This window comes from Crocodylus siamensis, chromosome 3 (assembly GCF_052110815.1).
Source record: "Crocodylus siamensis isolate JL-2025a chromosome 3, ASM5211081v1, whole genome shotgun sequence".
NCBI lineage: Eukaryota > Metazoa > Chordata > Crocodylia > Crocodylidae > Crocodylus > Crocodylus siamensis.
This window is the reverse complement of record NC_143397.1, coordinates 193,607,234-193,634,685: the sequence shown is the minus strand read 5'-3', so window position 1 is coordinate 193,634,685 and position 27,452 is coordinate 193,607,234. Positions and strand designations below refer to the sequence as shown.

General features: G+C 38.2%; 1 protein-coding gene across 5 annotated transcripts in view; it reads right to left on the bottom strand.

Moving 5' to 3' along the window:
* Positions 1-27,452, bottom strand: part of CHD7 (chromodomain helicase DNA binding protein 7) — a 167,086-nt gene that overhangs the window by 80,358 nt on the left and 59,276 nt on the right. For all 5 annotated transcript variants that reach the window (XM_090040040.1, XM_090040039.1, XM_090040044.1 and 2 more), the window contains one exon: positions 25,033-26,891. In XM_090040040.1, the coding sequence (XP_089896166.1) occupies positions 25,033-26,718 (1,686 nt within the window). In that variant the 5' untranslated portion in view covers positions 26,719-26,891. The remainder of the gene's footprint in view (positions 1-25,032; positions 26,892-27,452) is intronic.

The following is a 27,452-nucleotide window of genomic DNA, read 5'->3' as shown; positions in this document are numbered from 1 at the left end:
TTGAGAATTATTGAGAGAGTCAAATCTTTGGTGTTGGAGCCAGGAAACCACAAGATGCATACATTCACTCACTCATTTATTGGTGAAGATATTACTCAGTCATGGTTTAAAGACAAGGTAGCCTCAATAAATTACAGTGGTACATGACAAAACAAAAAAGTTGGTAATGCACCCATTATTCTTCCTACTGGTTGCCAGTACAGTCAAAGAAATAAATTACATTAACTAATGCCTACCCAAACAAACAAGTATCCTGTTATATTTTATAGAATAGTTGCTATTGGTAAGTGTTTTGATGCTTGCCTGGAGTAAGAGGAAAGTTACCTAAATTGTATTCTGTGAAGCAGTGGTAGACTGCTGAGCAGTGAGCACTTAATGATGGTTCATTAACAGCTGACTTGCCACATGACATTGGCACTCCTTGTTTGCTGATGAGAGGATAAGAATTAGTAGGGTCAACTCTCAAAAAGGACAAAAACTTGCCACACCACAGATAGCCAACTACCATTTTTTTAAATGTCTTTTCCCCATAAGCAGGTGCTGCAGCAGTGATTTTACACACGTGCAAATGGGATATTCTGTGTTCAGTCCACAAGACTGCTTGATATCATTCATTTTGCTAAGTGATCAACAATATGAAAGCATTAAGGACTCTTGAAATACATAATAGTGGAAGATCACTGCTAAAGAAGTGAGACTGAATTCTATAAACCTTATCAATACACATCATGACTGACATACAAGTACTGAACTCGCAGCACCAATCCCAGCTCACCATCCCATCCACCAAATTCAACAATAAATGTATTTTTCTCACACCTAGCCTACAGTCAGTCACTTCAAGACAAATCCCTGATGGTCCCAGACAGAATGACAGAACAGATGCATTTTGGTTGTCGGAGGGTAAGATGTACAAATATACAAACATATTGATGAAATTTTACTCAAGACCTTTACATATGTTTGCCTGAAGGCATCATATGCGCATTAAGCAACAGGAGGTTAAAGGATGGGCACGTTAAAAGCAGTCTGATGTAAAACTAGTCCGTTATTACTTTTTACCTCAAATTTCTTTCAAGTATGACTTACACCTACACTGTATGTTTAAAAATATCATTTTCCTTATAAGGTAAGCCAGATTTTTTTGCTGCTCCAACAAAGTAATAAAAAAGAAGGTTAGCACTCCAAGAAAACTCCGTCAGTTCAGACAACATCCATGAACTCTAGGTATTTTATTCTCAACTTAATTTACAACTGAAATTATCCAACTCCTATTAGGTAATGAAAGTCATCTGTGTGAGATTTCATCCAGAAAAATTGAGAAGAGGACCCCATCTATTCCACTTGATGCATGATTGTTTTTTAAAACCATTTAGTATTGGTATTTAGATGTACAATTCCTCTGACCAATAACTGAACATTTTATAGTAAACTAAAGCTAAATTCTTTATCCTATACTTGCCATATATTGTTCCATTATAGCATAGAAAAGTCAGAATGTTCTTTCATCAGAGCTACTTGCTCTTCTCCCTCCTCACTTGTCCTGTCTAAACAGGGTCACTGTTGCAGATCTTGGCTGTCCACTGGCTTCAGGTCATGTGTATCTTTGTCTTCCAACTCCTCTCTCTTGTCCCTCTCCATCTCATCTTCAGTCTTCCTCTTCCCTTTCTCCCTGGTAGTACCATTCTGGTAACTTCTTTTCCCCATGTATTCTCATCATAGCCACTTTTTTGAAGCAAGAAAGCTCCTTGGGAAAGATTAGAATTGCATTGTTGGGTTTTTTTTTTCACATTCCTCTCCATCTCCCCAATGTAAAAATATGGTTCTTCCAAAGTAAGTACTAACTTTCTAGTGTGCAAAAATGCAGTCCGTTTTAGAGGAGAAAGTTTTCAGCATCACATTCATAGTTTTGACAAAATACTGCAGTCCCATCCCAGGTTTCCTGGATTTTTCTTTTAGGAACTAACAATATTGACTTGGTATGCTCAACAGTTTTACAGGCAAGCTATTGTAATAAATATCTTCTAGGCCCCCACCTGTACAACAGGAATATTACCTACTTGACTGATATATTGTGACGTTCTCTCTTTAAACCGTTTTGAAATATTTAAATGAAAGATATTTTAATATTAAATGCTTGACTATAGATTGTGTTAATTAAAAAGCTTCAAAATTTCATTAATAGAAAATGATACCATTCACAATTGAGATTATGGAATAACAGATGATTGATACTAGGATTTTATTCAGCTTATCTGAATTTTTAACTTAATTCATATTCATTTAACAAGCTGCCAAAACTGCAACTAAGAATTAAGAGAGGCCAAACATACATTATCTGTGATAATTTTTCTGCTACCATCTCTTCTTTAGGTCCTAGACTTGCTAAAAATGACTTCCTTTTAAGAAAGTCTGAACATCAATAATACATTAACATATAGGTGTAGTAACAAATGTTTATGCCATTTACTGGGCCACTGGAAACAGAATGTGCATGAACCAGACAGAATATTTCATAAAGCTCGCCGATTAGAACACCTGCAGGTCACTGTATAAAAAAGAGCAAGACTTCTTTTTTCAAAAATATAAGTATATCATGCATTCTAAAACCTAAGGTGTAGAGAAATCAGTTGATAAAAGATAATCTAAAGTTCTCCTCTTGCCTCCCAAAGTGAATCAAAGACACATTTAAATTTTACTGAGAGCAGCATTCAATTTCCCTGGAACTCCTCATAAAACTTTACTAGTGGTGAAGCAGACAGTTTAAGATTTAAAAAGAGGACAATCACGTCCTGCAGTTATTCCAGTTGGGGCTACATATAAATTAAATAGTTAATAGCTGGAGCTTCATATAAACTCTTAAAGCATCAAAAAGTGTTACTTAAAAATCAGTAACAGATTAAGTGTTGGGTAGATGAGCAACTGATATAGCTGTTTAGACATGAGCAAGGGTAGTATTTTAGAACCAAAGAGTTTGCATTTATTTATTATAAAATAATATTAATATAAAATAAATAAATAAAAACAGGTTCTGAAATACTACCCTTGCTCATATCTATGCTGTTGGACTATATATCAATATCTATAGATAGATATATAGTCACCTATACATACACCTGCAAAATTTTACATGTTTAGGGCTGTGTAAAATTACATGTTTAGGGCTATGTAAAACTTCTATTACACCAAGTTCACATAACTCCTATTTGAATGGCATTTCCCTGGTTTTGGCAAGATTTTGAAATTTAGCAGAAGTCAGTCCCACAGTCAGATTGCTGACTTAATGAAAAACAGTTCACATGAAGCTAAGCCATCCAAAAAAAGTTTCACTGGTTATTGTTGGTCTGAGACCAGAAGCCAGCAACATTTTATTATTCTTTTTCTACCCATGTGGTGTCACATATCACACATGGAGCAAATGGGAGAAGCCCAAAAATTCTAGATATGACATAGCCAAAATATATTCTTCTCTTCTTGCTTCACTCCCAAGAAGATGTATTGTACTGAGAACCAAGAGACCGCAAAATGCTGGCTCACTACTTCTTAGGCTAATGGTAAGGACTGAGTTAAAATCATCATCATTATTAAAACCCTTTACTGTCCAAAAAGCTTACAAAAAGCAGAAAAGAAGTTTGAAAATCCAACACTGAATGCCATTCTTCTAGAACACTGCACTCCCTACCAAAAACAGACTTTCAACTGGCATGTTTTTGTCTTAGGCTATCTTTTTCTGTACTAGGTACCGTTTCAGCATACTATATTACACTATTTTTTCCACTGACCAGTTCACAAGGATAATAGGCTTTTCCAGGTACCAGTTAACAATGAGTTCTACAGCTCAAGCGGCAGAGCTCTGTGCTGTGGGGCCGGATGCTGGGAGTTCAAGTCCTGATCAGAACAACTAAAATGAGGGTCTTGTTAAGACTTCCAATTTTAAACGTCTACCTGAAAGATATTCAAACACTTAAATTATGTAGGTTTCACTATCAAGCAGCTGAAAATGAGAAACTGTCAGAACTATGGTCACCTGTGAAACCTGTTCTGTTTCTTTATAGATGCATTAAGATACACACTCTAGATTTATATGATCATGTACTTCTTTCAATAACTCCTAGGATCACTACTGCATTCAATGAACAGGATGGGTGGTTCTCAGGGAATAATTTGATTCCTGTAAACAGTCTTATTTTTGGGACTTCTAATTCACTCCCCCTTGAAGCTGGAAGAAGCATACCTGAAGAAACAGGAGATCTCACATCTTGATCTTAGGAAGGTGAATGCCACCCAGGAGAATTCAATGCAAGCCCTTCTTCTACCACAGGCTCTTAAGTATGATGCTTTTATAGTTACTTAAATAAAACTTCTGCACATGGTCATTATAGTACATCAGGCCAGATCTTGAATAAGTACTAAGCAGTCAAAGTATATTTAAAGTAAATGGAAACTACAGCTATTTGGCATTTCTGTATTGAATGCTGTGTAGACTGGAGAAACACATACACAAGGTTAAACATCAAGTACTCCACTGCCCTGGCTCTGTCACTGTTTTACTGTGTGGCCTTACACAAATCATTGCATTTCTGCCACAGGTTCCTCACCTGTAAAATGTGAAGAGTTATTATCATCTTGTAGAGGAATCGAGACAAATTCATTACTGTTTCTAAGTCTCTTAGATGCTATTGTAATGACGGCAATAGAAACAATCATGTAGCAGTTAGTTGATTATTCAGGATAGGATTTGGTTGTTATACAATAAATAAGTCATATGGCTATATGCTAAATGAGAATAGGCATATAAAAGCGCTTAAGTCACTGAATGAGGATACTATGATCATGTGAATAAAGTTTGAATCCTAATGCAACCTAAGGAACATCAGCATTTAACTTGAATACTTGACCATGACAATTCTTTTAATAAAATACTACCTAAACGAATGCATATTTACAGATACGTTGTGTAATCTGAGTTGTTTCCCTCAGCTTCCCTTCTTCCTGTCTCCCTCCTCCCCCCATCCATTTTAGTCCTTGAACACTCGCACCACTGAATTATAGTAGATACAAACAAATAATAAAGGAAAAAAGTCTAACCAACGACCAGGTACTATTTTTTTTATGCACACAAACAAGATAGATAGCATGTGGTTAAGCACAGTTACGCCTTCCTGAGATGTCCTCATTACATATCTCTTCCAGAGACATTTTACCTTGTTTGTTCACAGCGATATGAATAATTAATGAGTGTGACACTGGTGTATTAAAAAACAGAAGAACAAAGTAGCTTTCAACATTTGAACATTTAACCTTCACTGTGTTCTTGGAATTTCTTCTTTGCTTTGATTTTTCCCCCCATTGCAACAGTTTCAGTGTCCACCTTTTCTACAAATCTCAAGCAAGGAATACAGAAAAAGATCAACTGTATTGTTTCAATACTTACCCAGGTACATGTTCAATAACTAATTTCTCTGTAACGTCCTGACTTTAATATAGGGTGGTCATATCAAAGATGCATATTTTCCCAGGAGTAACTGAGAAGTCCCCAGAAGGTAGTTAATATATAATAGAAAAATGCTGTTTTTAATTGAAGGGAGCCAGAAAAAAAGGAATGCAGAATGAAAATCTAATTCCTTGTGAGAAGATTTTATCATGTGTTGATTTAAAACAAGGTCTTAAATACACAGGACAAACAGCTAATTCTGAAAAGCACACATGGTTTATTCAATCTAAAGAAAACCTAGCCAACCTTCTAAGTCAAGTGGTTTATCAACTAGTAAAAACGTAGGGGCAAAAGATACAGTATATCTTCAACAGTGATACATTTTACATCAATGATATCTATTTTATGAGATAAAAGTACTAAAGCTTTAATGGTAGCAATTAAAAAAGCCAAGAGTTTGAGTGACTCAATGGCTAAGTCATAGACCTTTTACCTATAATGGTTTCCATTATTGCCCTGAACTCAATTTGGGGAATATAGGGAAAGGATTGTTTTAAAAGCTAGTTGTGAAATAAGGTATCTTTTAAGCATGTTGCAGTTTCAGCTCAAATTGCAGGGTCACTTAATTTGTAGCTAATCAAATATCTATTTGGACTCCTGTTAAAAAAACAAAAAACAAAAAAAAAACACTGCACTGAAATGTATAACATGCTTGACAAAATAAAATTCCTTCAAAATGATAATAGACTTTATAAATCATTAAGATGACAAACTTATAACCATTTAAACTGCCATTTCATATGTAGCATCTCTGTTCAGTTGTCAATTTCCAAACTTTAAATGCTCTTAAATAGTCACATTTCCGCTTTGCTAGCATACTTAAAAGTTGACATTCACATCTTAACAGAACAAGACAAAGTTCTTTAGCCAGAACAAGAAGTTTGTGTCTAAGAAATTTGCTGAGAGTACTAGGGATGAAAACAAGTAGTAACAGGAAAAGCAAAAGGAACACAGAATTCTTCTGTAGATATGAAAATAAAATACCTATTTTAAACAATGCAAGTGCAACACACACTTTTAGATTCAGAAATAAGTTATAGCATATTCTCCAACCATTTACAGCTATAATATCATAAGGAAAATCAGTTGTAGCTTTGAACTTTCATATTCAAAACATGGCATCTTAGACCATAAGTTACCATTCTTGGTTATGATCACATGCAGTCCTTGCAATTCAAAAAAAGGAGCCCGTGCTAAAACAGTAACTCAGCACCACAGATTCCTCCTGCAATGGTCTGCCTAAGCCCTGTTCAGACACATTTTCCTGACATACTACAAAGGTCATGATGTTCCTGGGCATTTAATGAGAAGAACTGGGAGAGGTGTTACTGAATAGTTTCTCTCTCTTTTGCTGAACTGTATGATGGGCAAATCTTATACAAAAAGTATATCAAATTTCTATTTTAAATATTACAAATCAAGTAAGACTTTGGAGCCCGGGATATCTCTGATGGCTAGGCACACAGACTATAAGTTTGCAACATAAGAATCAGATTTTTTTTTAATTAACTTGGAAAATAACTTTTTATATGCAAAGATATGCAATTTGCATATATTTGAATAAAGAGGACAAATATTTGGAAGAAACAAATAAGAGGCTAGTCTGGAAAAGTACATAGGGAACCATCTTTGAATATCAAAATTAAGTCAACAATATTGTTCAAGACCTGAAGATTACTTAGCAATTACACTAAAATAGGACCATCATTGGAAAAAAAATATAATGCTAGAACTAAGAAATGCCACTTATAAGCAGTGTTTATAGGCCGACTGCTTTTCTAACATTAATCTGTAGTAATGAATCCTCCTAATATCCATGGACATAGGAAGAAGGTAGGTATTATTCCTATTTTCAATCCAGAAAATCAGACATAGAAAGGTTACCTAACTTGCATGGCATTATAGCTTATGAAAATCAGAAAATGAATTAAAATATAGAAATCCTAGCTCCTTCTTTTCTCAGATTCAGCATAACTCACCACCTCTCTAATTAGCATGTAATTTTTTTTTAATGAATGAAGTAATATCTTTTCTAATGTCTTCATAGCATGTCCATTTTTTTTTCCCATTTTCACCTACGGACAATGAAATACAGAACCAAATTTTTGCCTAGTTGTAAAAAGGATTTCCCGGACAATTCCACTTTTGAGTGGGGGAGCAAGAAAGAAGGAATCTAGCTGCAAAACTGGACTCCGGCAATGTTTCAGTTTTCTCCCACTTAGTTGTTTAAAACTAAACAAAACAAAACAAAAACCTCATTCCTCTTCTGAAGTGGTCAGACCTGATCTCCACAATACAAAAAGTCTGAAACACACCATATAACCAAAGTTTGAACAAATTTAAAACATCCAGATTATTTTTAATTCCTTTTAAAAGAGGAGGAAACTATAAAATCATCTTTCAAACCACTATCATTTAATTACTCCTACTACTCCTGATTACTAAAATCTCTTCCCTCACAACGGTCACCTGCATAGTTTGGAGTTCTCCACAATAGGTCAGTTAGTTAACTTTGGGTACCCCAGAATTGAGGCTGCAAAGCTGTCTTGTAAAACCACTCTCCATCTTGTAACATCACTCTCCATCAAGAGTGTGCTGCTTTCTCAGAACGATAACAGAACACAACAGACAACACTTGCTTTTCTAAGAACATGATGCATTTTGTTAGGTGCTCTGTTCTGCTGGAAGTTTGTATAAATTTGTATAACAATAGCACAGAATAGATACTATGACAGGTGCAAGTTTTTCCCTCTGTATCACTAGTTATACAATTAAAAGATGTCATAGTTAAGGAGTTAATCACTGGGAAGACAAGGCCACAGGTAAATTATTTTTATGAAGGTACACAGCTGGGAATCAGGCATCTAACTAACAGCATTTTTAAGATCACTGCACTGTGTGTAGTTGCTTTATAACACTGCACAGAACAAGCATCTTTATTTTTCATTTAAGCACTAACTGCAGTTGAAAGAATGAGTCTGGGTGTTAATAGCTATATCAGCTTTTGTAATATAAACATTTCAAATATTGGTATTTACATATTTTTACATTAAAATAGCATTCTTTTTTACTGTGCATGCATTGATTTATAAAGGTCTCAGAACAGATTAAGTTTGTATTTTCTAAAGTTAGAAGTGGTACACTGCGATACCATTTATCATTATCAAGAGGAGAACAATTAACAAATAAATGCATAGCAAAAATCACTTCATAGCACCAAAGAAAATATAGTACAAAACAGACAGTAGCCTGCTACTTTAAAAAAAAAAAAAAATACTAGAAATACTTAAAGTAAATTATTTTGAAATTTAAGCATGCAAAGAATCTATCCAGAGCAAAATCCTAGTCAGAACTATCAGTCTTGGACCAGAGCTAAAGCACAGGACATCTCTACCAGACTGTGCAACCTTGGACATACTGAACCTTCATGTCACTTTAAAGGAACAGAGAGAGGTAGTTAACAACAATATTAGTTTGAAGTCAAGTAGAAGGCAGAGTAGATTTGTACCTGACTGAGAAAGACAAAGTATTGGACAGACAGGCTGACAGAACAAACTTTTGTGAGCTGAAGCTCACTTCATGAGATGATGAAAGGGCCTATAAAGTACAAATCAACCTGGTCTTCCACTTCAAATGTCTGACTTTTCAAAGTTGTTACTGATACCTGTAATACTCAGATCTCCTGACAAAATATACTATAAAAAAATATGGTGTCCACAGCAAATTAAACTAGTCTTTCTCCAGAAGGCTTACTAATATGGTAAGTCAGCCTGGCACTAGCTTTTGAAAAGACTGCAAATTTTTGTTTCCATAGTTTCTGCAAAAAATTCTAAACTTCACAGAAAGTTATGCTACTGTTTCTTTCAGGCCTAAGCACAGGCATTACTACCTCTTAATCCCAAAGAAACAAACCAAAATAATGACACATGCTGTTATTTTGAAGACTAACTAAGGAATCGCTGAAGGTATAGACAGATGTGCATTTGAACCCAAATCCTAAATTCATTTCAACATTGTGCAGACATGTGACTCCCTACCTTAGAGCATTTCAAAATGGCCACAAAGGCATGCAGGACCCCTTGCATGCCTTCTGGCCTCCAGCATTAGGACAGCCAGTAGGACAGCCAGCGCACAGGAGAGTGCTCACTGGCTGCTGGCCTCACTTCTCCTTCAAATCACCTCACCCACAGGGGTAGCAGAGCACTAGGGTATGCCAGGACTGCTGGTGTGTGCAGACTTTTCAGGAAGCACCTCAAAAGATATTCCATTTTTCTAGGGTCAGTTGTGAAGTGTTCCTTTGGCCATGAACATCTGCACCCTCACTGTTTGGAGCGCTTGAAGCACTCAGAACATCATGTGCATCTATGGCCTAACTTGCTAAAGCCTAAAGGGATCTGGAAAAACTTACTGGAACAAGTCACTGTCATTCAGCTTTACAGACAGATTAAGCTCTCCAGTGCAAAAACACTCAAGAGCATAATTCCAGTTGTTTTGAAGCAAGATTTCCATTCAGCTTGGAAGAACAAGAAGTTCTAGTTGATGCATGTGAAATACTTAACCCAAACAAGTTTGCTGGTAAACAAACATGAAAATTTACCTATTCCAGATTCCTCTTGGTGCAGAAAGGTATGAACTTTCCAAAAGCCTTTTCCAATATTTTACCAACTTAACCATGATAAATAGCAAAGTGGGCCTAGAATTGTAAGCACATCATGATCCTTTGATGTTATACGTGCGGTCCAAGACCTGAGTATGTTGAAGGGCCCAACATGCCTTTTCAGATGTAGTTCTCTAGTTGTACAAATATCAAATAAAACGCCATCTTTAAAATATCTGCTGGCCAATCACTATGTTATAGCATGTCACAACAATGTCTCTCCCCATCCACTAAATTCATTGATCTATACCAGGGGTTGAAAACCTGGGGTATGCCACCATTCACCACTCCACGCCACTTCCCCACCCCCCACCTCCACCATTCACCATTTCGTGCCACCGCCATATGCCGCCAGCTTCGTTGCCAGCTGTCAGCACCCCCACCTCACCCCCCATCTGGAAGGGGGTGAACTCCAGAAGTGGTACCCACCAAAAGGCACATATTCCTTAAAAAAGGTTGAAACCCTCTGATCTATAACAGGGGTTTTGAACCCTTTCAAACAAGTGTACCCCCAGCAGCCCCAACTTTAGTAAGTGTACCCCTGGAGGGGAGGGTGGCAAGCAGATGGACACCAAGTGGGGGGAAGGGGCCAGATGTGGAGCAGTGGCACGGTGAGTGGTGGAACAGCAGTAGTGCAGAATCTGTGTGGCCCTGCTCTCGAGGCAGTAGTGTGGGGTGGCAGCACTCCGTTCCTGCCTGGCCCTGTGTACCCCCTAGGACCTTTTAAAGTACCCCCAGAGGTATGCGTATCTCAGGTTGACGACCCCCGATCTATAGGACAGACTTTATGCATTCTAAATTGTTTTTATAACATAGAAGACACGCTCAAAAATTATTTAGAGACATCTTTTTGACTGTCAACACTCAATGTAGTAAATGAAAGTATATTCTTAATAACATACTGAAGTCATTTTTAGACAGATAATCTGTTAGATTACCATCTTGTTCCAAATATTAGCATAAACCTATTCTGGTAAGGCGTGCTTAATTAGCTGAGCCATTTTCTATGGAACCCACTGAACATCAAGGCTAGGGACAGAAATTATATATAAACTGGTTTAAGTGATCAGAAACTGGGTTAATCCTGTAACAGAACCAAAGTTCAGTGCACATAAACCAGTTTCAAAATGCCTGAACCTGGTTTAAGATAAAACCTGGTTGAATGTAGTATCAGATCTAACCGATTTGGGTCAAACCTCAGTTCATTTGAGGCTACTACTAGAGCTGGCCAAGCCCTCCCACCCCTGGTACTGATGCCCTGCAGCCAAGGGCATGCTGTAGTACCCCAGAACTTCTGGCCTGAGCCACTGGAGGAATGTGCCTGCATTTCGTAAGTTAAAAGTGAATGTCTGTTCATTTGCAAATTGCAGGTTAGTCTAACCTGCATAGACTGAACCAAAGATTGAATCAATTCAGGCTCCAGCTTTTTATATGTCTATCCCTAGCCCAAAGGACATCTGGCACACTTAATATTAGTATCAAGCATTAGCCTTCGGATACATATCAATGGTGGGTACTCCTGCTTATTTCTTCGCTAACCAAAGTGCAGGTACCATATTACTGGCGAGAAGTTTGGCCAGGCATCGTACGTGCGTGCTTTAGCTTATGAACGTATGTTGCACAGAAGTGTTTTGGAGAGCAACTTCGGGATTTGATTTTCTCTATTTACAGTTTTTTCTATGGCACTTGTCAGTGAAGTACTGAACACCTTACAAACAGTAGGTACAGAAATATCTCCCTTTTGTGGATATGAACCTGAAGCAGAGCTAAGTTTAAGTGATTTACTAACAATCACTCAGAATTTGTGTACCAGACATACAAATAAAAACCAAATCTCCTGAATCCTAGCCCTGTATTTTGACCACAAAGTTGTATTTCTTCAAGTCTTTCTGGAAGATCTATCAGGAGTAGAGCCAAGAGGACGACGTTTAAATCTTAAGGAAACATAAAACCCAATTTACAAACATTTATTTTCGTTAATTGTGATTCCAGTTCATGATCTCTCCCATTTGCAATGCCCCATTGAGAAATTAACTACGAGTATGTAGACACTAAATATTTGCTGACTCAAACTTAAAAATGTTGCCTTATTTGAGGCAATGATATACATATGCCATACGTTTGTGTAAGAAAGCAAGATCAACTTTTAGTAAACCTAAATTTCAAATAAAAAATTAAGCTGTGTTTATATTATTTATAAACTACACATTGTGTTGAGCAACAATCGGATGATACACAAAGTTTTTTCCAAAAATAAAGACAACGCACTCCATATCAACCAGCTCTCACAAGAGGGGAAAATTTCATTGTTATCAGAGTCTAACTGGGCCAAAAAGATATTGGATACCAGAACACAAGTGGATACAGGGCCATCTGGAGAGATAGGAACAATGGAAAAACAAAGTTCACACTGACAACTAAATATCAGGAAGTTTTCTGAAACTCCATTTGCTGCATTTTTTTTACCCTACAAGAATACTCCAAGTTAGGCCTGCAGAAAGTATTAGCTAAGGAGGGTCATTGTATTCTTTGGGTTACAAGAGTCAACATACTTCAAACCACATTCAGTGGTCTTTAAAATTCACTACACGACATTTTTTGTAATTAGATTTTAAAATTATGACAAAATTTGCTCAAGAGCCTTGGAAAAAAAAAATCACCTTTATAAGTAAACATGCATTATTTTTAGAGTTCTTTCATGCTTCAAATCCAGAATTTTATTTTCACTTCTATAAAGACTCATTTTAAACAAAATTTTAAAGTTCTACGTTTTCACTCATCTAGCTGAATCTTTAAGGCTTTATTTCAATATTTTTATTTTAGTGCAGCAAAAGCCACATAGTAAGCCATATGCACTATTAAAGCACAGCAAGTACTGCACTCCAAAAGTTAAACATTTGTGAATCTTAGAACTGAAAGTTAACTGAGGTTGTACACAACACTAAAACATTAAGATTTGTAGACATTCAATTTCCACTACAAAACGTGGCTTCATACAAGTGTGCCAAAAATCCTAAATGGCCTTAAAACGCTCATGCATTCATTACAACAGGGAGTTTCTGTCCCCTCCTTTCCTCCTCAAGGTAACTGAAATTGGTGGAAATAGAGGGCAAAATGAAAGGATGCAGTTACATGCAGTCTAGTGCCCTTTTCACCTTCCCCTGCAAAGCTGGATGAAACAGTTTTTTCCTTCCTGCAGCATCTGTTTGCATCAAGGAAGAAAAATTGGCAGTGATTAAAAGGGAAGAGGAGGAGCTACAGAACCAGAAGGAAGAAGCTTCTTCCCAGCCAGCTCTTGCAGATCAGAAGACCGTAGCACTCCTGGAGTGCTTCCAGCTTTTAGTTTATACAACAGGTGGGGGTCCTGTAAGCAAATGCCAACCTCCTGTTCCTTGGATCCACCCCTAAATACACAGTACCTTCCAAAGAAGAACTAACTGAGTATAGCATTACTAAGAAAAATCGGCAACTGCACAGCGTAATTTGGTTCATCAGGCACAGAAGCTGGTCTTTGAAGACAAGAGTTTTGATAATTTGGGTGCTTCTTTAGCAAATCACAATTGCCATTTGTGTCACTTCATTCCCGTTTAAATATTGTCCCCCATTTTATATCCATCTTATACAGAAACTGAATGCTACAACTAGCATGCATAAAATTATATATTTAGGTCAGTCAAATGCAACAGTTAGGTATACACAGTGAGTTCTAATAGCCTGCAGGCCTGTGCTCAGACCACTTAACAATTTTAGTCAGAAAACTTCTTACACCTTACTTAAGATAATTCAGAAGTGTTTTTTCTTCTTTTAAAAGGAATTCTGCATCTCCCTACCCCTATCCTGCACAGCTTGTAAGAAATGCAAACTGTGCAGGATGTAAAGATCACATCATGCAAGCTAAGGGTTAATTTCCGTGCAAATATTCATACTGCATTTACTCAAATCCAAGACAAGGTTTTTTCCTCCATTCAACATGCCCCTTGTTTTAGATTCAAGTATAATGTGGGGGAGAGCCACCTATCTCCCCCCTCATTTCTCTCTCCGTCCCCCACACCCTATATCTGCCCCTTCTCCACTCCCCACAACTTCCCATTCAACATTGCTCCAGTCTGGGGCATGGAGTGCAGGGTAACTCTGGCCCAGCTCAGCCCAGCTGTGCTGCAGTGGCAGCTCCAACATCCACAGCTGCCCCCACTGCAACCACAGCTGCATGACTGGGCTGGGGGCAAAGCTACCTTGTTCTCCATGCTGGAATGGGGCCAAAGCCATGTTTGGCAGTAAACAGTGGGGTGAGCAGAAGCTGAGGGGGCAGGCAGGCACTTTAGAGGGAAGAGAGGGGAAAGAGGAGGAAACAAGTGAAGGGAGCAAAAAACAGGGGTCAAACTATCTGTTCATCCCCATTTCTTAACCTCCTACATCCCCCTCTTCCCCCCACCCTCCCACCATGCTGCTTTCCACTGGTATTGGAAGAATGACCTTCCAGTAATTAGATTCTATATGTGGAAAATTATGACATTTATAATGCTTCCACGTATAATTATTGAGGGGTCATCTTAAATTCAGAGTCATCTTGGATTCAGCTAAATGTGGTAAATCTTCACCACAGCATTTACTTCATAAATGGCTTAAGAAAAATGTGTATTATTATTCTAAAAACCAACAGTGCTTTGCTGAAGCAGTAGTTGTTTTCAGTATGCAATGAGACAGCTCTTAAAGACTGAGATATTATCATAGCATCTTTTTCTGCACCCCAGCTCACATCGCATTCGTTCATACCAATCCAACAAAACCATGCAAGTTTCAGTTGCTAAAGGGACACCCTTCCTCTTGTTAATAATAAAGCAGGTGGAAATATATCAGTTGGAAAAGATCATTCCCTTCAAAAGGAAAATAATTTCTGAAGTTGGATGCTAGCTAAATGTAACATTTAACACATGGGAACTTGTTTGCAATGATAGTCTGTAAATTAGTAAGACGTCACATCTTAGAGAATCGTCTCTTCCATTCCACTTGGATCACCCTCAGAAATGAAGGAAGTACATTCTTTTCAGAAAACTGAACGTTCACAGTAAGTTTCTCTTCATATGAAACGTACAAAGAAGAAACTTCGACCTTTTTCAAAAGAAGTTCATTACAAAGCACTGGTGATAATTATGCAGAACAGAAAAATAAAGTAGCAATGGTATAAAAGTAAAAGAAAAGAAAAAAAATTAAAGAATCTGCAGCAACAGCACACATTAAACTTCTGTTTAGCATGTCCTGCTTTTTGAGGGATTTCCAACATACTAGAAGCATTCCCACCCCGCAACCCCCACCGCCAATCCAATCCAATCTGGTATACTGGATCATTTTTTCCTATTACAATGGTTAGTTTTGGTATAACTAAATTTAAAATATGCAGAAACCTTTTATTTTTTTCTATGACTGTTTCATGGATAATGCCGTGTAGAATAGGTAATAACAAAAAGCCTCTGCACAAGCAGTTGTTAAGTTCACCAGAAAGAACTGATCCTTCCAATCAAGTCTGTCATGCCCTCTACAAGAGATGGAAATATTTAAGTATAAATTAATCAAAGACAATTATCCTTCTGTAACTAAATCTCCAATGTTCTTAATAAAAAAACCAATATTATTTGGCATAACACTTCAGAGAGAGAATTTCTAGCACTTATGAAGAATGTCATTTGTTTGTTGAGTTACAAGAGCTGCTAGTGCAGCATCATTTGAATAACGATATAGTTGAGCTATATCTGCAAGAGTCTTTAAAAGTATTCTCCATTCAAATTGTATGCTGCTGTTGTGTTTTTTAATATAACAGCAACATTTCTCAGAAAAGCTCAAACTTTTTGGGGGAAAAAAGGGGTCTGTCAGAGTTTTTTGTTTCTCAGTAATACTGAGTTATAAGTTTGTTACTAATGCAGAAAGACGCCAGGAGAAGAATACCGGTAGTTTGAATATACATTTAAGGGAAATTTTTGTTGTGGATTCCTTGTCAAGAACATTCAACCCAGGAGGACAGAAAAGCTGGGTTTGTTCCCGAGAGCTGTGAACCTCCAGACATTTAGCATCTTTTTCTTGCGGTCCCAACGCCTGAAAGTCAAGTTCACTTTAGAGTTCCATGTTTTATTAAAAAAAAAAAAAAAAAAAAAAAAAAAAAGTTTCTAACCTTCACAGTTGTAGAGAAATGGTTGGAAGTGTGCATTCTAGAGATTTCCAACAGAAAGCAAGTAAGAACAGTGTGTGGGTGCATTTTTTTTTCCTACGAGAGCTAGGAACAGACTCAGGATTTTGTTTGTGGTTGGGTCATTGTAATAAAGCAAATGATACAACTATTTACCTACTGATTATATACTCATCAATCATGTATACTGTGATAAAGCACTGAGCAAGATAAAGAAAATGGTACTTAAAAAAAAAAAAAAAAAAATCAGAAACCCAGACGCAGCTTTAACTTGATTTTATTATGTACATAAAAGGTTAAGAGGGGACAAAAAAGTTGAAGTTAGATAGCACAGCAGCTTCAAAACAAAGTATAAGGCCAGGTAACAGTACTGTCAACAATGAGAAGGCCAGGTAGAGGTGTATTTTATAGACTAACTGAATCAGAGATGCATGAGTTCAGCTCACTTCATCCAGTGCATTGGCTGGGATGACATAGGTGGGGATGGTCCTGCTTTGAGCAGGCAGTTGGACTAAATAACCTCCTGAGGTCCCTTCCAACCCTAGATTGCTATGATTCTATGATAGTGTGCACAATTAAGGTTTTATTTAGTTTTTCACAGCTAAGAAACTAAGGGACACATTTGACTCCAAATTGTACATCTCTATAGGAAAAAAAAACCTAAATATTTGCAGATGGTATGTTAAAACGTTGCTGTAAGCAGTAATTTGCTCTTAAGCCAAAAATTAAAACTACCTATGAGATGTATTTTCATATGTTCGCCTGTTTTGATAGTTTTGTAGAATTATTAACTGAGTGTTTTTTTCAAGTGCCAATCTTCTAATTCTTTTCTCCCTTGCAGTGAAGCCACGTCAAATTTCTCCAGACTGATGTCACAGATTCAGTCTTATTGCATTCTGCAGGTAAAGAATGTGAATTTGGAGAAACAAAAACCACCTCATATATGCTTTTCACCGTTTATCACAATGTTTAAATAAGAATGGCTTGGGGAACATTTTCTGAAAGTCAGTAAAAGTTGAAGTGTTTCTTTTTAAAATAACTTTTGTGGCTTTATGACCATTTTAATCATGTTAATATGTCCCTTCCAATTGTTATTTCAAAAGCTATATTAATTTGGGGGGGGAGGTGGGAGAGAAGGGCAAGGACTGAAGGTCAAGTGCTGCTCTGAACTCAGCATCTGCATGTTTCTCCCTCCAGTGGAGACTAACAAAAAAAAAAACTCCCATAAAAAGTAGGCTATAGATCCCAGATTCCAAAGTAGGGGGAATTTGGATATATTCACCCTTGGAGGAAGAAGGGTAGGAGAAGTTTATAGAAATTCACAGTACCTCAAACCGGAATGCAAAAATGCATCTGCCTTTGAATAGGAAGTCCATACTTATTTTACACAAATTGATGCCCCACAAATTTTTAGGAGGACCATTTTTTTTGTTTGTTTTTTTCATGTTTCAAGAAAGGACAGCATATGATTACCAAATTTTAAATCTAAGTTATATTTTACTAGGATTGCCCACTTATTTTAAAGATCAAATAAATCTCCTATCCACACCAATTTTCCATTGTATTTAGTTCAGCTGGTCACACAGACATTAAGATGTGCATTAAAATACCAGATTTCAGTTTAGAAAACAGACTTTTGCAGTTCTGAAAAAACAAAAATAGAAAGAAAAGATTTACATTCATGTCCAAAAGATAATAAACTTGCTGCTTTTACATGACTAGAATGGTAGACCAAGAGCTATGATCTGAACCACTTAGTACATAAAATGCCAAATAGCATGGTCATTTACAAGTTAAGTAATTATATACATAATACTCATCCAATAATTGCTTTTAAAAAATTCACTGTTCTGAAGATTCTTAGCTTTACTATTCCAGAAAAAAAAATCCAGACCAGCTTTTCAAACTGTCCACAATCAACACATTAGCCTCTAAGAACAGGTCAGGTGACTCTACAGCCTACCAAATCAGCATGCTGTTGTGGACTTGTATTTTTATGCTAATACTGCAAACTGGCTTCAGCCAGCTTCATGAACAGATAATTTAATGGCACAAATTACTTTCATCCAGTCAACTTATGGCACCTGAGGGGGCAGAATGCTCCTAACAAGGTTTCTCACCAAAATCAGTTGTACCTCCTCAACTCCATTTTTTTTAAACAAAGACATTAGCCCAAGGGCATATACACTCAAGAGCCAGTCTCTAATCTCTTATTTAGATGAATGTATATATAGTCTTCTTTTTTTCCTTTGAAATAGGGGAGGGTAAACTTTACATGCAGAGTTAAATCCCAAGATGCCCTCAGTGAAAAATGCAAACAATTCTTACGGGGCCATACATTTTTCCTAATTATTCATAACATGCTACAGTTTTGTAGCTTGAGCTTTTTAAATTTTTTCCATAAAAGGAAATAATTGGCACCAATATATTATGTGAAAGAATATTATCAAAACAAGGAGAAGATATCTTGTCAATATAACTTAAGAAAATGTCAAATATTTTCCATGGTCTTACAACTGAAAATAATTTAATCTACTTGTTTAACTTCTTGAATTAAAAAAAAAAAAAAAAAAAAATCAAATTCTAAATTTTATTTTGGTCTATTCCTCATCCAAATGTAAGCATACAGTACCTCTTTAAACCCTTTTAAAGAATTTATCATTCTCACATACTTTCTTCTGTGCTTATCTTGCTCTCAGGTCCTACAGATATTCTTTAATTTCCAGTTCTGGTGGAATAATTTTCCTCCAGTGCTGCTGACTGTCAGGGACTTAGTTTCCTGAAGCAATTTCTGGCATGGCAGCTAGCAGAGAGCAGGGGTTACTGCTGAAAGTTTAACACACTGAAAAAAAAATACAGCCAACGTTGGGTGGGAAGGGAAGGAGAGAATAGTACATACACACATTTTGGCTGGTGTGGGCTCTCAATGAAACATGTAGCTAGCTGGCTTCAGCAGAAAGACATGGAAGTTTTCCCATGGTCAATCTTCATGCCCAAACCAGTAGAGAATTTTCTAAATTGCCAGAATTTGCCACATCCCTCATTTTGACTTCAGGTCTAAACAAACATTTGAGGGGAGGTTGGGGAGGGAAGACAGTTAAAACTAACCACCAGCTACCGCTTTCTGCTATCTGTTGTGGTAGAATGGTGCCTAGTATACTGCCAGTTTTTGCCAGCAGCATCATGCACTGCTAAGTGAGCGGGCAAAAAAGTGGCAGGTGAACTTCAATGTTGGTAAGTGCAAGAAAATGCACGTGGGGAAAAAATAACCTCAATTAATACATACACGATCCAGGGTTCTGAACTAGCTGTTATGACTCAGGGAAGAGACCTTGGATTCATTGTAGATAGCTCTCTCAAAACATCAGCTCAGTGTGCCATGGCTACCAGAAAGCCAGAAAAACGTTGGACATCGTTAACATTGGAAATGAAAACAGAACAGAGTACATCGTCATGCCAGTATATAAATCCATAGTGTGCCCACATCTTAAATACTGTATATAGCTGTGGAAACCACATTTGAAAAAAATGGCATAGTCCTTTTCTGTTTCCACAACTGAAAAAGGTAGGGGGAAGGGTAAGCAAAACAATCAGGGGTATGGAGCAGTTGCCAAACCAAGAGAAACAAAAAAGGCTAGGGCTCTTCAGTCTGGCAAGGAGAAGTCTTGGGGTGGGGGATATGGTAAGTCTAAGAAATCATGAAGGGTGTGGACAAAATGAATAGGAAGCTGTTATTCCCCAAGTCTCAGAAAACTAGAAGTAGCAGGCACCCACTAAAATTAATAAGAAACAGGTTTAAAACTAATGAGAAGTACTTTTTAATGCAACAGTTAACTTGTGGAATTCACTGCCACAGGAGGTAGCAGAGGCAGAGAACAAAGCCAGGTTTAAAAAAGGAACTAGACAAATTCATGGATAATAGATCTATTAATAGCTGTTGAACAGAATGTTTGGAAATGTTTCCACTGGCATCCCTAACCAATAATGGTGGATGCCAGTGAGGGAAATGAGCAGGGGATGGATCACTCTAGATATGTCTGTGGGTCTCCCTAAAGAAACTCCACTCCTGCCATAGTTGGGAGACAGAATACTGGGCGGGACAGACCATTGATCTGACCCAGTATGGCACTTCTTACATTAGCTTCTGTACATTAGCTTAGAAATAAGATCAAGAACAAAATCTTCAAAAAAAAAACCAAAAAAAAAAAAAAACCCTTAAAATCCCATTTTTAAAAAGCATACAATGAAAAAACTACAGACATGCTGGAGCAGAAAAGTAAATACTCAATCTTTTTTCTCTAAGCAGTAGGACACTGCTTAAACTAAATATTTAATAATGAAAAAGCCTGGATTTTTAATCTTATGGGCTCACCATATGGCTAAACAAAACATTAAGTTTGGTAGACAAATCCAAGGATAAATGGTGATGTAAATAATGGATCAGTAAGGTGACATGGCTGTCACTTTTCCAGCTATAGCCCTACCCTCACCATGAAAATTAAGCCAGTAGGTGAATACAACATTTCATCTTCCCAGCATGCAAATTATATAAACTTACTTGCTCTTTCTGGGGTATAACTGACTATAAACCAGACTTGGAGAAATCATCATATTCTAAGCAGCATAGTTTGAATATTCCTTTTTATTCAAATATAGCCAGTCCAATCACAGGCTATTAAAGGTTGAGACTTCAACACACAAACATTAACAAGAATAGATGCGTCACAAGGGTTATTGTGATGAGTCAAAGTGTATATTACTGTAGCCCTGAACCCAAGAAACAGGGACAATAATATTTCTCTGCCAGTTGTACTGTTGCATTCAACTAGTGATTATGGTCAGCTACCTGAAATTGGTAAGTTATTACAAACTCACAGATAATCAGTACAACGCATCAAACTAGGAACACTGCATTAGCACTTCACACAGATATCATCAGATCGTAATGAAGCACCTCGATAAGTATTCCTAATAATCTTGTAGTGCTTATCATAGCATTCCTCAAATTTAATTTCCTGACATCTGTGCAAAGCCTCCATGACCTGTTCCTCAATGATTCCTCTGCTCAACTACTACAGTATAGATCACCGAGTGCTCACAAAACATGATTAGTCTTAAATATTGTCTGTCAAAGTCTCCAAATGATTCATTACTATTATGCAAAGTTTTATATCATACCTCTCTGTGCACATCCAAATCCTGATGAAGAGGAGCCTCTACACCCACTCTATCACCACCCTCTGACTACAGTGGTACCAATTACAGCAGTGACTTCCAATATGAACAGCTGCCTGCAAGGAACTGAATTGAAACCTACAACTTTTTCCCAATAAGACAAAGAGCTATTAAAAATCTCCTGATCTGGTCTAGATTTCAATGGGTAGCCTAGAATGATAAGGATTCTTAGACCATTGTCACACTCTCAAAGACAAGAGATTGTGTTGGCAGTTTTAAACATGAAAAGGTGTTTACAGCTCTAGAGTGCTGTAAATTTTAAACTGCCTCTTACATTATACAGGTTAAAAAGTATTACCCTTTCTGTTACAGTATCTGTACTTTATAGAAGTTACCCATTTTACCATAGTATTATAGTCAAAATAAGACCAGATGATAACCACTGAGAATATTACTGAAATGTTCTTCACTAATTTGTAAGTTGTACAATGACCCTTCATTTTTTCTGATGAGGTATTTTAGTATAATACAAAAATAGAAGAGTTTCTTCAAAAAACCCATGCTTTCATGAATTCCAGTTTCTAGTCAAAGAAAGAAGCAGGCTGTATGAGCTCAACAGACACAAATACAAGCTATTTCTTAGTCTTAAAGCAAAAGAACAAGAACATTCATATATCTGTAGGCACCTTTAGTAGGGGCAACTCTGGCATGACAAGCCAAGCTAAGCTGTATACTACATCTCTCAAAATTTGTTGCATTGGTTAATGGATAAGTATGTTAAAAGGATTAAAGCTCATTAAGAAACTGTTTTCTTCTATTTTAAAATTTACTCAAACTAAAAAACTACATTTTCTACTGAGGAGGAAATCTGTCTAGCCACAAAGTGATGATCTATACCGTATGACCTTAATTTACACCTAACAGCTATTTGCATTTAACTTATTTTTAATGAATTCATCAACTTTCATCATTCTCACCTCTTTCCAGGTGTATATATATACACACAGTTTAGGACCACTGATCAGCTGAGTTATATTTATAAAGTAAGGATCTACCAAATTCACAGCAGAAGTAGAGTGCATGGCAGGTCCTTTAATCTTGCATGTTCCCCTATGTGCACCTCACCTCTTTTCCCCCCTTATCTTCCCACCCGCCCTGGGAGGGCCTCACCACTTAGCGGAGGGCCCTGCCACTCCCTCACGATCAGCAGGGAAACTAAAACCACAGTTTTAAACATGGCACTGTGTTTGCCTCCCTGCCAGTCAGCAGCAAGCAAGCAGGGCCACCCGGGACCCCTCAGACAATCAGCAGTGGGAGGCAAAAAGGGCACCATATTTAACACTGCAGTTTTCACCTCCATGCTAAAGAACAATCTGCAAGCAGGGCCCCTCCACCAATCAGTGGGGGGGAGGGGGCGGGCACAAAGGAACCTGCAGGATTAAAGGAGCCACAGGACACCCCACTTCTGCTGCTGTGCATTCAATAGATCCCTCTTTATAACCCTTTTTTGTTCTGGGGGGGGGTGGGAGAGAGAGAAAGAGAGGGAAGAGGAGGAGGAGAATTGTTTCTTTTTTTTTTACCACAGCCAGAATGGCCATTTCAAGGTTAACAGACAGTGAACAATCTCTCTAAAGCATATCTGGAAACGTTTTCCCTACTCATACACTATTATTTATTTGTTAGGGGTTTTTTAGATTTATATCCCACCCTATCCAAAAGGTTCAGAAGTGCTACGTAGACTTTTTACATTAAAACCAGCATGGTTTCCAAACTTCTTTCCAGGCATGATACTGTTAAAAACCTGTAACTGACATTCCATCAAGAAACACCAAATAAATTCTAGAATTATCATTACAACAGTTTTAATAAAACTGATCACTAAAAATGATCATTCAGTGCAATTTAATAATGACATATCAACTAACCTTCTTCCTACCTAAAACTTCCATTTCTGACGGATATTCACTTGATAGTTTTTTTGGCCATTTTCCACCCATTCTTTTTCACTCGGTCTCTTCTTTATTCCTTTGTTCATCTTCCAATATGTTCTTGATATTCTACTTTCCAATTTTGATTCTTGATTTTTTCCTTCCTACTATCTCCGAGCTCACACTCTTTTCTCTGCTTCTTGCATTTTGACCTTACTCCCCATCTCTCCTCCTCTATAATTATGGTTGCTTCTTTTTTGTCCCACAGAACCATTTCTTTTCAATACAAACTTTCCTCCTCTCTTCACAGGACTCCTCCTTCCTTATTCCCATTCACGGTTTCACCTACCCTAGGATTTGTCCCAAATTCCCCCCCTTCCCAGTTTCTCTTCATCCCCAGAGAATGTGGGAGCCTCCCCCAGCTGCTGAGTGGCCGCATCCCACCACACCTTGCCAGCTGCCTCTGTCCAGTATATGCATGATTCCCAAATCCATCCCATGCTGTGCTGAGTAGCTAACAGAAGCAGCCGGCAGGCAGTAATGGAAGTGACTGCTGAGCAGCTGCTTTCCATACAGTCCTGGGACATTGGCTGGGACAGCTATTTAGATGATTTATTGAGCTTATTGTCTCATTGTACCCTTATGACTGCATTCCAACAATTATCTCCAAATAGTTATGAGTAGAACTACTTGGGATTATTTCCTGATATATAATCAGTGGCTAAAAAAATGGAATCTATACCTCTATAGCCTCTTTAACACCTATACAGTCAATACCAAAACTGTTCATTTGATGAGGACACTTTAAACCAAGAGAAAACTTGAGGTATGTAAGTGTATATATGCCTAGTCAAACCTGCTAAGTTGAGCTGTAAAACTCAGAGACTCTCAAGAGTTGCTATGCTTCCAGCCTCTGGAGTAGAAAAAAGCATGCAGCAGCCACAGTGGGGCCTGTATGGCACTGTCTGCATGGCCCGGGGCAGTTGCCCTGATTCGCCAACCCCCTAGGGGCAGCACTGTGGAACTGTTCTATTTTAAGTGGAATGGGAAATTGGGAGACCAAGTAAAATGCAAACTGTGTTCCACTCATCCAAACCTTGAATGTGGGCTAGGATTCATATCTGCTCTTATTTTAGTTGCACCAGGTTGCTCATCTCTAGTTACCAGGGGTGCCATTTAGTGCTAGGGAATGTGAATTTTGTATGCCATGTCTGAATAAACTAAGTAGGACAAATCCATACGATATGGACTTTCCTACAGAAGTCTGAAAATCCTTAAGAAAACCATGAAAGTTTAGATGCAAACTTTCAACTTTTCTTTGACAGATTCACCATAACAAAAAAATTATTACATTCAAGATAACTTGATACTTACTGTTTAAATATATTGCAGATTTATCTTATTAAAACTACCAGAAAAGCATAGGCAAAACAAAGTTGGGTAAGACATTGCTAATTAATAAAATTAAGTAAAACAGGAGTTGCATCGTCCTCAATGGCGACAGGCAGAATCATTAATGTAGAGCAGAAACCTGTGTCCCACAAGTTGAAAATTGCATTTATTATTTTAAAACATTTTCTTTCTGTTGGACATGACTTACCTGAAGGACAGGCACTTTCTGTGGTGTGTTTTGTGGTGACTGATGAAGCTGTGCCCAAGGCTGATGATGTGGATGTGGTGGTGGCGGTGAAGACTGATGATGTATCCCTGGATGAGGCTGCATGGGAAGACAGGTTGGCATTTGCTGTTGGAAAGACTGCTGCTGACTAGGATGCTGCTGGCCAGATATCAGTCGTTCTTGTATTGCTTGTGGATCTGCAAGGCCAACACCTGGACAACCATTTGGTCTCATGTGCCCACCCATCTCCCGTGGTGTTGAAGACATACCCATAAATGGACGACTCTGCTGCATGTTTCGGGGGCCCATATTCCTCTGTCCAATTCCCATGGCACCAGGGGGCTGGTGTGACGGTTGAGGATGGGGTATATTTGGATAACTGCCAACTTCCATTGGTATTCCAGCACTACCAGGCCTAACCTGTGGAGGAGGGGTACCTGCTGGATTACTCATTGCTTTCATAGGTGACATGGGAGGTGGAGAGGCATAAGTTCCCTGAGGCTGTGAAGGGTGCATAGTTTGTGTGTTCATTTGGTTAAGTGAGCCACTAGGGTGAATGGGCTGCTGGTGCATTAGTCCTTGACCACTGTTTGATGGAAATCCTACAGCATTTGGGTATCTTGGTACAGATTGATTCATTGGAGTGTTATTTGTAAGGCCTAAATTCTGATTCATCCCTGTATTATTAACTAATCCCTGATTTAGGTTACTGTAAGGATAGCGAGAATACTGCCCTGAGTTGTTTATAGTAGGTGAGGGTACCGTCTGGCTCCGAGAACTAAAATTAAGTGTTTGCGGCCTAACAGCACCCTGCTGGGGGGGATTAGGGGAGAATCTGGGACTGTGGGCTACTGATTCTCCATGGAGAGCAGTGGGGGGATGGTGGTGAAATTGCTGGACTGAGTGTCGTAAAGAAGGTGCCATGCTGGGATTTTGCTGGGGCACATGAGACAAGTGGCCAGGTCCTGAGGTGGCAATAAAAGGATTTCCCTGATTAAGGCCTTCTTGGCCTTGAGAGAACTGGTTCATCCTCTGCTGCTGTGGCTGACCATGCTGTTGCATTGAAAAATCACCACGAGCCATGTAGTTTCCCATTTGCTGCATGTGCTGAGGATGGCCTTGTCCAGGGGGTCCCGAAGGTGTTTGTGGTGGCTGTGTAGGTTGTTGCTGCTGCTGCTGCTGCTGCTGGTATGGTGCTCTTATCTGGTCTGGCACCTGAACTGCCCGTGGTCCCCACATGGAACCACTGTCTACAAACGGTTGCCCATGTCTTTCATTCTGCATGCTAGGATAGACTCCCATCTGACCACCAGTGCCACTGCCATGAGGAACCTGAGGAACTGGAGGGTTGTGGTACTGTGAATGAGGAGATGCTATACCATTCCCAGGGGCATTACTCATCATTCTGTTAGGCTGATCCATCAGATGCATTTTTTGCTGTTCGTATTGATTATAGTGGTCAAAGTGGGTTAACTTTGCTTGATTTTGATTTGTAGGAGGATGGTGAAGAGATGACTGTAAAGAAGGAAATCCTTGATCCATGGGTATTTGCTGACCCATGGGATTTACTGTATTTTCAGGATATCCACATTCTCCAAGACCTTCCAGCCCTTCACTAAAGATATTCCCATCTTCTCCAAACAGACTCATCATTCCAGGATCTGCCATCTTTTTTCAGCACAAAGCTCCTAAGAGCTACAACTAGAATGCTAGTCTGTGCTTCACCTCACTGAGGTGCTTGTCCTCAAAGCCTTTAATCCTAACTAATCTCCTTCATGTCATTCCATAATTCCTTAATTCTTTTGGACCATGCGGTGTCAGGCAAAGTCGGGTTGCCAGTCCTAGAAGGAAGAAAAAAAAATGAAATTTGAAACAAATAATAAAGCTGTCACGTAATATAAAACATACACCTAATAGTGTCAGAAAATACTAGCTAGTTTCATTTCCTAGATTTTAAAATACAGTTTAAGAAAGTCATTAACTTCTAGCAGAAGCTTTATTATGATAGGGAGTTAGGGAGCAAGCAAAACACCAGCCTTAACCTTAAATTAATCTATTCACTACACTTCCTAGTGTTCCATTCTTGGATGGAACAGAACAAAAGAACACAACATGCAGCAGCAGCAGCTGCCACAGCAGGCAGGCAGATGTATGAATATAGCCAAGCAGCCCATCTGCCGAACTAAAGCCCTGAAAATGCTCTAGTTACCAACAGCATGTCCTTAACCTGATTCCCCTGAGCAGTGTAATCAGATGAGCAAGCAGCAGCATCAAGGCCTATGATAAGCTAAAGTTAGTTAAATGGACAACAGGATTGTTCAAACACCTGACGTGTTGACCTTTTTGAAACCTAGAGATTTATAGAACTGTACATTTATGGAAAAATTATAGAGGAGGTTCTT